Genomic DNA, 13,579 nt, shown 5'->3' with positions numbered 1-13,579 from the left:
ATCTAGAGTATTTTAGGGGGGTAAGGTTATGGAGGACATCACCTTGAGTGCCATCACACAACATATACAGGATAACAAGGAGATCAGGCCCAGCAACATGGGTTTATGAAGGGCAGATCCTCCTTGACCAACATGATCTCCTTCTACAAGAGGGTGACCTGCTTAATGGATGAAGGCAAGGCTGTGGATGACACCTATTTTGGACACTAGTAAAGCTTTTGACACCATTTCCCACAGCATTCTGGAGAAACTGGCTGCTCATGGCTCAGACAAGTACACTCTTCACTCGGTGAAAAACTGGCTGGATGATCAGGCCCAGAGAGTGGTGGTGAATGGAGTTATATCCAGCTGGCAGCCAGTCAGTAGTGGTGTCCCTGGGGCTCAGTACTGGGGCCAGTTCTGTTTAATATCTTGACCAATGATCTGGACAAGTGGACTGAGTGCATCCTTAGTCAGTTTGCAGAGAACACCAAGTCAGGTGGGAGTGTTGATCTGTTGCAGAGATCTGGACAGGCTGAATGGATGGGCCAAGGTCAACTGTATGAGGTTCAATGAAGCGAAGGGCTCGGTCCTGCACTTGGATCACAACAACTCCATACAGTGCTACAGGCTCAGGGAGAGCGGCTGGAAAGCTGCCCAGTGGAAAAGAACCTTGGGGTGCTGATTGACAGCAGCCAAACACAAGCCAGCAGTGCACTCAGGTGGCCAAGGCGGCCAGTGGCATTCTAGCCTGTATCAAGAACAGCATAACCAGGAGGACTAGGAAAGTGATTTTTCCCTCTGTGCTCATCACTGGTGAGGCCACACCTGGAATCATATGTTAGTTCTGGGCCTCTCATTGCAAGAAAGACATTGACGTACTGAAGTGTGTCCAGAGAAGAGCTGGTGAAGGATCTGGAGCACAGAACTTATGAGGAGTAGCTGAAGAAGCCAGGAGTGTTTAGCCTGGAGAAAAGGAGGCTGAGGGGAGACCTCATGGGCCTCTACAACTACCTGGAAGGAGGTTGCTACTTCCATCAAGAAACAAGCAAAGGGATGAGAGGAAATGGCCTTAACTTGCCCCACAGGAAATTTAGATTGGATATTAAGAAAAATTTCTACCCCAAAGGGCTATCAAGCACTGGAACAGGTTGCTCAGAGAAGTGGTTGAGTCACCACTCCTGGAGGTATTTAGAAGATGCATAGATGTGGCACTGAGGGACATAGTTTAGTGTGGACTTGGTAGTACTTGGTTAACAGTTGGACTTGACCTTAAAGGTCCTTTTCCAACTTAAACAAAGTATAAGCTTGAGCTATATTACAATGCAGAATATTCAGTGCAGCCGACTGGCTGTCTGGAAGCCAAAGCAGCAGCCTAACACTTTTCACAGTGGCAGTTTTAGTAGTTCCTTATCCCCAGCCTCTCCTGAAGGACTGATGTCCCAGCTGCTAGGACAGCAAACAGTTACTGAAGAACATTTTAAGAGATATAAAGACTATACTGTTGCTATTCAGTGTCTGAAGAATTTGTCAAGTTACACTATAATCCTATCTCATAGTATGGTTTAAGGCCATACTGACGTCAAAGAAGCTATAATAACAATGAAGTGTTATTTGTAGCATATACAGATTACATGAGAAATCCTACCTTTCCCTCCTTTACAGTGAATTGCTATGATATTCTTTTCATCTTGACTCATCCATTCACGGACACTGGCAGTGAATTTCAGCATGTCCCTAAATAAGAGGAAAATTAGGAGATCAATGTAAATGCCTACACAGAGCTATCACAATATACGCATTTCTTGACAAGACTCACTGTAGTGCTGGGACATTGTGGTCATCAATAAAGATCCTTTCCACCCTGTAGTGAAAGTACTTGGGGTCATAGCCTTTTTCACCTACAGAAGAACATCTGAAGTTATGCCAGGAAAGGGAAGTGCAACAAAGAAAGGAGCTTGTGATACACAACTGCCGATCTGAGCATACACTAGCTTCTAAAGGACAATAGTGTAAACAGACAGATCAAAATGAAAAAACATGTGAGATAATTTTGCTAATGCCATGATTGCTTAGCTTCCAATTTCACACTTCTCACTTCAAATTTATCTCCAGGCCCAGGACATCATTCCTTTCTGTGGAGATTACTTGGAGATCTGAAAGTTAGTGTTCTGATGTAGTGTCAGGGTCAACCACAGCAAAAACCTACAGGCAAAGTGATAAATAGCCACTAACACCACATGCCCCATCTGACCTCTCCCATCTATACCTCTGCTGCTCAGAGGACAGTTTTACTTTTTAATGACTGCAAGCATCAATGCTTTTAGAATATACTTTGCTTCCACCTCTGACACACTGCTATGAAGCAGGAACCACAAAACCATTGTTCTTGAAGAATATTTTTAGTCACTTCTAAACAGAATAATTTCTAGCTATTCTCCATTTCATTCTTCTAAGCCATCATTAGAAGATTCTCCAGCATTACTTCAAGTTTTAGCCTGGGATTAGTTTACCACTTTTATTTTCAATAATGATTTTGGAACACTGAATCAAATTTTCAGCATGAACAAGGAAGTCTATACTGCAAGACATCCAGTATTGCCTTTACAAGCTTCAGTACAATATTAGATTAGCTTTGCAACCTCTGGTAGAGTCAGCAGCCACATTCAGGATAGAGTGTAGTCAGAAACAGCTATGCACTTTTGACTGACTTACATGTTTTGAGATCTGTTATTATCAGCAGAATACCTTGAGATGTTTTTCCATTCAGCAATATTTCAGTATAGCCAGCAGGCAAACATACTTACTGCAGAGATTGTAGACTTTATAGTGGTCTGGATGTTTGGTGTCCAAAAATCTTGCAACTTCCTAAGCAGTAACAAGATAACAGTGCAGAATAGTTAGTGCTCTCCTCATTACTGCTACTTCCACCCCCACATGAGATTGGCAACAGCATTCATGACAGCCCTTGGACAGCAGGCCTTTCCAACTCAGTTTCTTGGCTGGAATAAAAGTACTACTGCTACTATCTTCCTTGCCCTATATATGTTTCTACAATATCAGGCAGCATGCCTCTGAAAAGGACATTATGTAGACCTTTTAAACAACTTCATTTAGGTGAATAAATCTTATCCGTATTACTAGCCCAGGACAGAACTGCCTTGAATCCCCAAAGCATTCCCAAAGAACTAAATCATCAGAGCACCAGTGTGTCCATACTGAAATACATCCCACTAGGCTTAGCTGAGGCACTACAACACAAGCAGTGAAGCACAGTGGAGACCATCAGTCAATCATTCCAACAGGCCAAACCAGCAGAACTAGGACTGACGCAATATAGTCCACATGTAAATTAGTGAGAACCTATAAAAAAAGAGGTTTCAGAAACTGTGAAGTTGGTAGATTTTTACCTTTATAGGGTTCCTGTAGAACGACTGCTTCCCAGAAGATGGAAATGACATTGCAATAATTCGATCTGTGGAGAAGACAGCAATCAGCAGTAAGAACAGAAAGGCCCCTACATGTAAGAACTACATGACTGAGAAACATCCTTATGAAGTGTCTTATTCCTATATTAGTTATAAGAACAATCTACCCATTTCTGAGAGGCATTTCCTCCATTTAGCATAGCTAGAGCAAGACAAATAATGCTTCCCAAAGCATCAGACACCACTAATGTCAGTCTCCACAGAATGAGAAGCAAAAACACTAAGTCAATAGTTTCCCAGCTCTGGCTCTCTAAGTCTCAGGAGATTTTTCTATCATTACATCTCTCTCCCAGAAGGCTAACTCTTGAGAACAGTGCCAGAGTCGGGAATCCATATTTCAAAATCCCAAAGAAAAGGAGTAGATCTGGTTTGACTTCATACTTGAATATAATTAGTCTAAAACATTGTCTGTATGTCACATCAAGCACTTATTAACTGAAGAACAAGTCTTAGCAGAATTAACATGCTCCAAAGTGACATTTGTTTCCACAAACCAGTAACATAAGTGAGATCCAGATCAAAGCCATCCTTCATATAACGCCTTTTGTTTTCAGAGACCTGACCAAAAAAAAAAAAAAGAATAGATTTAATCTTCCACAGGAATGCCAAAGATCAGAATGTTGCCTGTTAATAGGAAAAATCAGCCATCCAAACTCTGAAGTTAAGCCTGAGCAGCAGAGCCTCATTTTGCTATAGCAAAGTACACAGCATTAGCCAAGAGTATCATTTATTGCATTAGCTTTTAGTTAGAAGCCCTGTGCAGAATATTTATCCTGAAGAAACAAAATTTATTACAATGAACACAATACTGCAAATTCTTTACAGACTGCAGCATCAATCTGTCACTGTTATTTGAGAGTTTGGATGCTAAGAGAAGAAAGAATAAAGTTAAGGGCAACATAACCAAAACTGCTTATTCCTGAGCAATAGGACATACTTGAAGCTTAAAGTATCACTTTAATGCCCCTGATGAAAATAAGAGGCATTGACAGTGGACAGGGTTTCAACAACTAGGTTGTTTCATTTTCACACGAAATAAAACGTCAGAGGGATTAAAACTCCAACATTCTCCCATATGAGAAAAAACAGCTTATGTACCACACAAGCTAGAAATTGTCAGTTGAGACACATGGTGCTGTTGCAATCACTTTGATATGTCAGCCTTCCAGGTCAATTTTCTGCATTCTTGAGCAAAGTTAAGAACAACTAGCTTCAGTGTGCTGTCAGGGACACTGATGTGCTGGTTGGGCAATACTATTTACCATTGATAGCTGCCTGGAGAAAGCAAGAGCTAGAGCTGGACAGAGTAGCAGTAGACTAGATATATTAAGAGGCCAACTTACCATTCTTCTGGTCACCATTTCAAGTTGCTTCTTTTGTGAAGCCAGGCGAAATATTCTTATCAAGATGACAATTCTCAGAACTCGGAGGAAAGTAACCATTCTAGACGTCAGATTCAACATGAAAGAAAATGGAGACAACTAAACTCAGATGCAAAGATTAAAGCTACTTAAAAGCTGTTTGAGACAGTTTAAGCGTTGTTTCATATATTGAACTAGGACTTCTCAGGCTGATTTTGGAGCAAATGTATGTATGGCCAAAGTTCGCGAACGAAGATTTGGGAAGGGCTCTCCCCAGGTGGGGGTGTGCCCTTCGAGCCTGCGCAGTGGATTTTTTAGGTGAGGCACAGCGTGCGCAGAGCTGGCCCCACCGTTTCAATCCTGAGGTCCATCTGCCACGGCCGAGCAAGCTTGGACAGTGACAGTGAAGTCCTCAGGACTGTCTACAGCACCCGGTACTAGACCCTGCTGAGCATCCGAGATCTGACGGGATCGGATGGCAGAGAGGCATTTAACTGCCCGGTACGGTCTCTGCTGAGACTCGAACTCACAACCTTGTGATCCAGAGTCCGGAGTGCTCACCATTACACCACGGGACCGCCCTGCTTGAAGAACACCATGGTTCTATTATTAAAGGTTTTTGGGAGTACACATTCTGAATAGCTAACAGAACCAGGAAATCCCCTACTTGCTAAAACAGACTTCTACAGGCACATGTGACCAGCAAGCAACAAATTCCATTAACATTACTTATGTTATTATCACAAAATTCTTATTCCTTGTTCTCACCCCTGTATTTAAGTGTATGCAACCACCTGAAAAATGACTGAAAAGAGAAGATAGACAGGCTATGTACATCATGACTTGATTAAGGGATCTGAGAACAGATCAGTATGTATCCTGTGTTTAATCATTCAGCAACTTGAGCACTTGGTTTGGTTTGAGGAACTTTGAACTGCTGTTGAACTTTGAAGCAGGCAAGACACTTAGGTGAGTTGTTCTACTAAAACAACTGAGCAGGGGCAGCTGCTTTCCCCTACCTCTAGGGAACAAGGCCAAACTAACATTCATTTCATTCCTTAAGGAGATGTGAGCAAATACTTTTAAGCAGCATACACACATATTTTAGGTTTTGATACATTTGTGGAAAAATCCTGGTGAATACCAACAGTAAGGGTGACAAACCTACAGCTGAAGACAGCCTACTCTCCACTGATGTGGAGCTTAAAGTCAGCAAGACAAGGTTGCTCTGGACACCTGGAGAAAACTTGCAGCTTTTCCCTGTGCATCTTCCTAACTCAGGATCACTCAGAATCACCTTCTTCTGTTGAGAACAGAATTCTCCTGGAGCCAGCAGCAAACAGTGGGGTCAAAACTCCATACCCCCTCTCCCCAGCATGAACCACAACTCTGAGATGCTACTCTTCAAGATAAAAGCAGTTTGTGTTCTGCCCTTTAGGAAGTCAACCAGTTAAGCATGAACTCCCAGGCTGATACCCAGCTCTCATTCCTCAATGTACTTTTACAGGTCAGACTTCAAGGAAAGAGGTAACTCATCCCAACACACACTCAGCTAAACCAGATCAGAAATAGAAACCATACTCCTCCATAAGGGCATGTTACCTCTATGGACTGTCACTGAAGTTTCACTTGTCATATATAAGCTCTCATCCACATAAGAGCTACTCAAATTCTAATTATTCTGAGATGTATCAGATGCTATAAGATTGCTGTTTGCTTCTCGAGGAAGGGTTATGAGGAAAGAAAAGTTATAAATCCAGGTAGGCTACTGGAAATTAGTTGGATTATGTGGACACTACTGGAGTGCTAGGTGTCAAGAGCACCTCATCTCAAAATATGAGATTTGGTCAAACTTGAGGTATCATCTAGTAATATTTTGGTTAGAACAGGATTTAAGAACCTTTAACATAAGGAGCCTTACAGAGGGCCTCAAGACTTGAATGGGTGAGATGATAGATCCCAGCTGAGTGTCTCCTAAGAGGATCAGTGTGAACTCCTCTTTATGTGAGTCAAAAACCTATTCTAAATTCCCATCAACTTCATCAGGTCTGAATACAAGGACCTTGCACACACCAATCTAAAACTGGATGGGCCAATGTAGGATGAGGCGTACACAAGCAAAGCCTGGAAAAGACAGCAGTGCAGATTACCCTATCATAGTGCTCTTTCTCCTACCTTTAACTGAGTGCTGCCATAAGATGAAAGCTGCTTTAGAAAAACATGGTCAGGGTAATGGGAATTAATCATTAAAAACTCAGATGAATGTTTACAACAACCTAGAAGGAAACAGCCTTATATGACTGAGGCTGTAGAAGCTATTCCTTTGACAGTTTGAGTTTTTGTAACTTGAGTTTAGCCAGCATTTGAAAAGACAACTAGTACTTACAGATGTTTGTCCAACACTGGATTCCTCAATAACTAAACTCTGAGTTGGTTTCTTCTGAAATAGTGTTCCTCCCTTTGGCCAGTTAGTCAGTTGAATTTGGGAAGGGTGCCATTTTTTCCAATTTCTTTTTTTTTTAAAGCTCAACTTCTTTCCCTGGCTGATGCAGGCAAGTTTCACTAAATCAAACCTAGTGTAGGTAAACTAATCTTAAAGCTGTAGTTCTGCCTCCATCAGGAACAAAATCCTCTCACAGGTTATCTGATCAAGCTACAGAAATCGGAAGGCAATAGGACTTGAATCAGCTTATGCACACAAACAGCCTGTTTTCTCTCGCCAGGGGCATGGCTGGAAAATCCAACATGTATACCATAAGGCTTTGGGGAAAGAAAAGTGAAGGAAAACAGACCGTTTGGCAACTCCTATTTCAAGATCCATTGGATGGGGGTCCTCCCTCAGTTGCCTGTTCCATTTCCTACTATAATCCCACTCTTCTCTCTCACCTTCAGACCCTCCTCTCTATCAGGGCGGCTGAACATCTTTCTCCAAAAATTGCTCAAGTCAGGGCATTTGACAACCTCACTACTCAACTTAGTTACAACTGATCTGTTCAGATCAGTTCTGCCTTTGAGATAGGGACAGTCTACAGTATAACTGTGGACCAGAGTTACATGTCTATCCTTCATTAGTACCATGAAACACTATGTCGTATTTGTGATCTAGTATGCACACATCTAACCTAGAAGTGCCCAAGAAAATTCTTAGAACTGACTATCAGGAAAAGAGCTCACACTTACCAGCTGCCATAGCATTCTCACCTTGGTATCTGATCTGCTGCAGCAAGGTCTGAGAAGGAGTACGTCATATTAATTAACAGAGTGCCCACCACTATGAATGCATCCAAAATATTAAGTTTGGATCGGAAATAGTTCCTGAAGCTGAAACAAAAGAGACTTTTAGACAGATGCCCACATGGGTAGCAAAGACTGAAATACATCTTCAGGAAAAAAGCCACCCATACAGAGCTACTGCTAGAGAGACTCTCCTGAAGTAGTTCCTAACACAAAGCTCTGAAGTCTCACTAAAAGTAATCTTACACCTTATTTACACACCTAAGGTATGGCAAAGCTGATGCAGTTTCCAAGCACTCACTTAATACTGAAAACACTTACAGATTATTCTATAGAAGGGTAACAGCCAACATGAGACATGGTTATTGTCTATGACCAGAAAAATCAGTCTACATAGCATCCATGTTCACAGCTCAAGCTTGAAGTTTTGCATCCTTCCTCACTCGATGACTTGCCACTCTGAGTTAATTTTTGCCCATGCCTTACCCTTCAACAAACACCCTCAGAAGAACATCGATGAGAAAGAAGAGTGCTATTGCCAGGGAAACACCTTCAAGAATCTCTCTAACACCTTTCTTTTTCTCACTGATAGCTAGATCCACAATCACGACTATGATGTCCACAATGATAAGTACAACTCCAAATACTCTGCAAAGAGAAAAATACAAGTCAACTTGAGAGGCAGGAATGAATTGCTGACATTTATCAACTAAATAGTACAAGCCCAGATTTTTTTTTAAGCTGTTCCAGCAAGAGCATGCCCTCTTATGTAGATTGAGGCCTGCTTAATTAGCAGCTGAAGGATTCCAATTGCATGTTTAAGTGATCTGCACAGAGCATATCATCCATGTGGAACCATACATTTACTTCAGACACAGGTTTGCTATTAACTTAGAATTCCACAGCTACCTAGAAGCAGTGCCAACCTGAATGCTTTAAGGCAAACAAATGTCAGTGCTGCCTTTCATCTTACTCAGTTTTCCTTCCACTAATGACTTGATGCAGTCCCTTAAAAATAACTGACTGCATACAACTGACCAACTGTTTGTTCAAAGGCTGCCAGCATAGAATAAGCCATTAAAAAGCTTTTATCCCAATCAATGGCATTTACAGTTCTGACTTTCAGCTCTTCTTGGAGAGTGCAGTCATACCTGTTTAAGACCTATTTTTCAATCCCAGTACTTGTCTCAAGCCATCTTTGTGGGAGTGACAGGGCATTCAGTACTTTTCAGACAAAGCAGGCTGGAGTTACTGCTATTCAAGGAACTCTTCAAGTTCTCACATCAGAAATGAGGACTATTTTTACCTTGGCCATATATCTTCACAAGCATGAGCTTTTACCTGAATCCAAATGACATCACAAATGGGGAAATTTTTCTCCTAATTGCACTGCAAGAGAAGAGATTTGACAAGTGACATTTGCTACTTTTACCATAAGTACTAACAAACTGACAAAAAGTACTGGTAGATTTCTTTTGCACTGTTACAGGAAGTTTTTGTCAGCTCAGTAACTCACATTGCATGTCAGTGACCCTGTCCAAGATACTTGTTTCCTGTAGGCTAACTCAAGCATTGCATTTCACTTGGTGCACCTCAATAACTCAGTTTAAGACATGGCTAGATACCTTTGAAGTGCTGAGGCAGCATCTTGCTGGGGTTACTGAATTAACCCACACCTTTCATTATTAGGCTTTTACATTAAGCTGTGGTACAAGGTCTAACCAGCAGCCTTAAGCAGGAAGGAGATACTTGGGTTGAAGTACTCACTTTTCTTACAGAAGTCAAGGATGTTATAACATGTCTTGTCCTAAAGGCAGCTTAGCATACAGAAGGTTTTCCTTGCCTTTATGAATTTCAAATATCTAAGGAAATACTGCATTAATTACACTGTATGTTGGTCTATGTCCTTGCCCAGTCAACCCAGAATGCAACGGAAGTACGTACACCAAGACTTCAGCTTCCACAGCCTATTGACAAGTACCTCTATTAAGTGCATTGCACACAAATATACACACATACCGCTCCAATTTGGCTTGATAACATCTTAAATCAGTTGAAGAAAACATGACACATTTGCTTACATACTTGGCTTAAAGCTTTTGTGAAATACATTTGTAAATGTCAACTTCTGAAATCTAGAAAAACACCTTGTCACATAGAATAAGTGAGATAATAGGCACAGCCTTACTGTTCTTGAGCTGCAGGAACAGAGAAACAAGTCCATTGACTTGTCATTGACTTGACGAAATTTGCTATAAGAGTCAGTAACACAGTGATATGAACTAAACACTGTTAGAAAACAACAAGAACAGAGTTAACTACTAGCAAGTTCAGACAGCTGAGTCTTGATGAGGGCCACAATGCTTATTGTTTACCCTATATATTCATTCACCTCATTTTCTCACCAGCACTTGTTCTGTTCTCTCAAACTCATTGCTTTGGGAAAATTTAATCAATGCAGTTTGGACTACCCATTCTCCCATAATGTGATGGATGCACTTGGGTTCTTGGGATGGGCTTTCATCTCTAGAGGCATACACAACTTCCTCAACTTACTTGTCTTAACTATGTCCTAGAACAAATGTCAATATCAGGCATTTTACTGGGCTTATCTTTACTTCAGCAAGACATTTGCCTTCTTACTTTGGCTCAGCAAACTCTACTGTCAAGGGTAAGCGAAGAATTTAGTATCTCATTAGCTTACTTGGAACAGCCGTCTGGTTCATTATCCTCATCACGACCATCGTCAATCTTTACTGTGGCCTCTTCTGCTGCTGGAGAGCTGGTAAAGGAATAGTACAAGTCACACACTGATACAGATGTCAGCTCTATATACTGGTATCTTTTGTTGTTCCAGAGAAAAGAATTAACTCTCAGCTGAGCAGTGAGCAGCAGCCTGAGCCAGAGCACAGGTTTAACCAGTGGAAGAAAGGCTTTCCCCACGTTGGCACTGCAGAACCCCTTGGCTTGTACTGACCTACTTCCCATTAGCAATCCACCACTCACAAGTTTTCCCTTTTTTCCCCCCAAAAAGGGACAGATATGTTCAGCAGTAGGATAAAGGGCTTTGAAATAGGGCATCCAAGAGCCCACTAAGGACTTAACAGTTCAGGCTCTAGAGGGGCCAGAAATGTACATATGCAACAGAGCTTCAGAGAGTCCAAGGGACACTACTGCAATTACAGCAAACTTCTTGTTCAGAGAGTGAATGTTTCCACCAGGAAAAGCCATAGCACAGAGATGTTTTTGTGCAGGGCAGGATACCAGACCGGAAACTGGAAGACCAGAGTAGCAGCTGAGCTAGTGCTAGAACAGCATATTTTTGGGGTAGTGGCTGTTTGCCATACTTCCTTAAAAGGGTCTCTTTAGATCAAGCTTTTGTTTTTTTGAAGGCACCATGACAGCTTCAGATAAACAGCGTAACATCCAAATCCAGGAGGTTTTATTCCAGCCTTCTCCACAGAAATACTGTGCTGCATAATGGGACAGCCACAGTGTTGGCTGAGGCTCTGCCTTGGGCATCGTTGCTTCTTGGACAGGAACAACTACACACACATATTCAATATTGATATTTTCATGCTGTTTGAGGCAGCATAGCATGTTTGAAGCATTAGTATAACTCAGAGGATTCAAGTATTCTTCACCCTGCACTGCTTCTGCAGTCTGGGCTAGCCACCTGTAAGCAAAAAAGTTTAATCATGCTTCTCTTACAGTTTCAGCAATCAGTACTAATGTTTCACCACTTGCAATCAGTATCAGGCTCAATAGAAGAAAAACTTTACCACAACCATTTCAGTATTAAAGCCTTATTTTTCAGCTCTAGTATCTCCAGACACCAGTGTCCTCATTTTTTGTTCCTAGAGCTGAAGCAAATGATGCATATCCATGCATGTTTGCTTCCAAGCTATTCTTATGGAATATTCACTTGGGAATTTACACTTACTTAACAGCAGAAATGCTTCACTTATTAAAGCATGTTACTGCTGCTGCTACAGCAATCTTGCTGCAGGTCACTTCTTATACTTGGAGACACATGAAATGTATCAAATGCCACCTTCTTATCCTCTACTGCGATTACAATAAGCCACTGTACAAATGAGAAACAGAAGTGTTTTGAGTTAGGAAAACAATCTTTCACACAAAAATAAAACAGAGGCCCATTGTGTTCTCACACAAGAATTCAGTTCTAGATAATACTCAGAGGGAGTTTGTTTTGCTGATCATTCTACATCTACTTGTTGTCCAAGGTAGAACAAACTCTCCCACATGCTACAATTAGTCTTTGACTACTGAGGTGGAAGAGAAGAAAGGGGGCAGATAGTAGAAGTTATTTCCTTCACACACACACACACTCCCTACAGAGCACAAGCCTTTCTGACTGTTCTCAGGTAAAGACAGCTTCAGACTTAAGGCTTTTAAGAGAGCAGAGTGAGAGCACCTTGCTCTACAAGAGACCTCAACTCTCTCTTCTAAGTCCCTTGACGGTCTGGATGCTAAAAAAGAACAGACTTTACTGCCAAGAGCTTTTTATACCAGGAGTGGATATTCTGTACTCCTTATTTGCTTATTAATGACTTACAAGAAGTCAATCACAACAAAATATTTATCTCAAAAATATCCCTTCTCTCAGACAACAGCATTGGCAATGGGAGGAGGAATAAAAAGACTTTATGCTATATGAACACCAAACTCTCCATCATTATTTCCTTTGTTACATTTGAAGTACTAAGAAACTAGAGACAGGGGATCACACACAGCATATTCAACCCCAAACCCCCACACTGGCACAGTTCATTTCACTCACCCGGATGCTTCTGACGGCTCTGCCCCTTGTTCATACCTCACAGCTGTCATCTTGCCCCTTGCTGCCCTGCTGGCCTTAAGAGAAGCACACCTGGTGAGAGAGAAGGACAAGAAGCAGTAAATACCAGCACCCTACAGGAGCCTTACCAGCAGACAGGCTTCAGCTCCAACTATTTCCCCCCTACAGCTGACAAAGCTCAATCTTTAACTATAACACTAGCCAGAGTCAGTGCACTCAGCACTGCGATGAAGGTTTTTTGACCATACCAAGAAAGTCACAGTGATAACAGCATCTTTACCTCACCACTCAGTATTTCCCCTTCCTTCACACTCTGCACCGCAGAGGAGTCCCAGCCAGCAACTCCGCAGGGTGCAGGCCCAGCCTGCTGCAGCAAGCGCTGGCTGAACGGACGCCGGGGAGCGGCTCCAGGAGCCCGCCCCCGCTCACACAGACCCCTGCGGAGCTCTCAGTCCCTCCGCCCCCACCTCACCCCGGCCCGGCCGCCGGGCTCAAAGTCGAGCCCCGACACCGCCCCCGGCGCGGGCGCACTCAGCGGAAAGTTGCGCTAAGCTTCCTGCGCGCTGTTCCCCGGCCCTCCCTCCGCCTCCCGGCCCGGCCGCCAGCCCCGCTCACCCGCGCTGAGGTCGAGCAGCGGAGCACGAACACGCCTCGGCCACCCGGGCCGCGTTACATGCACCTGGGCCGGGCCGGGC

The 13,579-nt window shown here is 42.6% G+C and overlaps 1 protein-coding gene across 4 annotated transcripts in view; it reads right to left on the bottom strand.

Annotated features, from left to right (window-relative positions):
• The window catches only part of LOC139670420 (phosphatidylinositol 3,4,5-trisphosphate 3-phosphatase TPTE2-like), a 24,075-nt gene extending 10,496 nt beyond the window's left edge, over nt 1-13,579 (bottom strand). For 3 of the 4 annotated variants that reach the window (XM_071552097.1, XM_071552106.1, XM_071552113.1), the window contains exons 1-12: nt 13,165-13,382; nt 12,867-12,956; nt 10,767-10,844; nt 9,404-9,451; nt 8,549-8,710; nt 8,030-8,149; nt 4,811-4,910; nt 3,962-4,025; nt 3,390-3,454; nt 2,787-2,847; nt 1,799-1,880; nt 1,628-1,716 (exon numbers count right to left, since the gene is read on the bottom strand). In XM_071552097.1, coding sequence (XP_071408198.1) covers nt 1,628-1,716; nt 1,799-1,880; nt 2,787-2,847; nt 3,390-3,454; nt 3,962-4,025; nt 4,811-4,910; nt 8,030-8,149; nt 8,549-8,710; nt 9,404-9,451; nt 10,767-10,844; nt 12,867-12,916 — 919 coding nt within the window. In that variant the 5' untranslated portion in view covers nt 12,917-12,956; nt 13,165-13,382. Of the gene's footprint in view, nt 1-1,627; nt 1,717-1,798; nt 1,881-2,786; nt 2,848-3,389; nt 3,455-3,961; nt 4,026-4,810; nt 4,911-8,029; nt 8,150-8,548; nt 8,711-9,403; nt 9,452-10,766; nt 10,845-12,866; nt 12,957-13,164; nt 13,383-13,499 lie in introns of those variants that run through there. The other variant, XM_071552123.1, reaches the window with a different exon arrangement.

Source organism: Pithys albifrons, chromosome 1 (genome assembly GCF_047495875.1).
Source record: "Pithys albifrons albifrons isolate INPA30051 chromosome 1, PitAlb_v1, whole genome shotgun sequence".
NCBI lineage: Eukaryota > Metazoa > Chordata > Aves > Passeriformes > Thamnophilidae > Pithys > Pithys albifrons.
The sequence above is the reverse complement of the archived record's forward strand: the minus strand, read 5'-3'. Positions and strand labels throughout refer to the sequence as shown.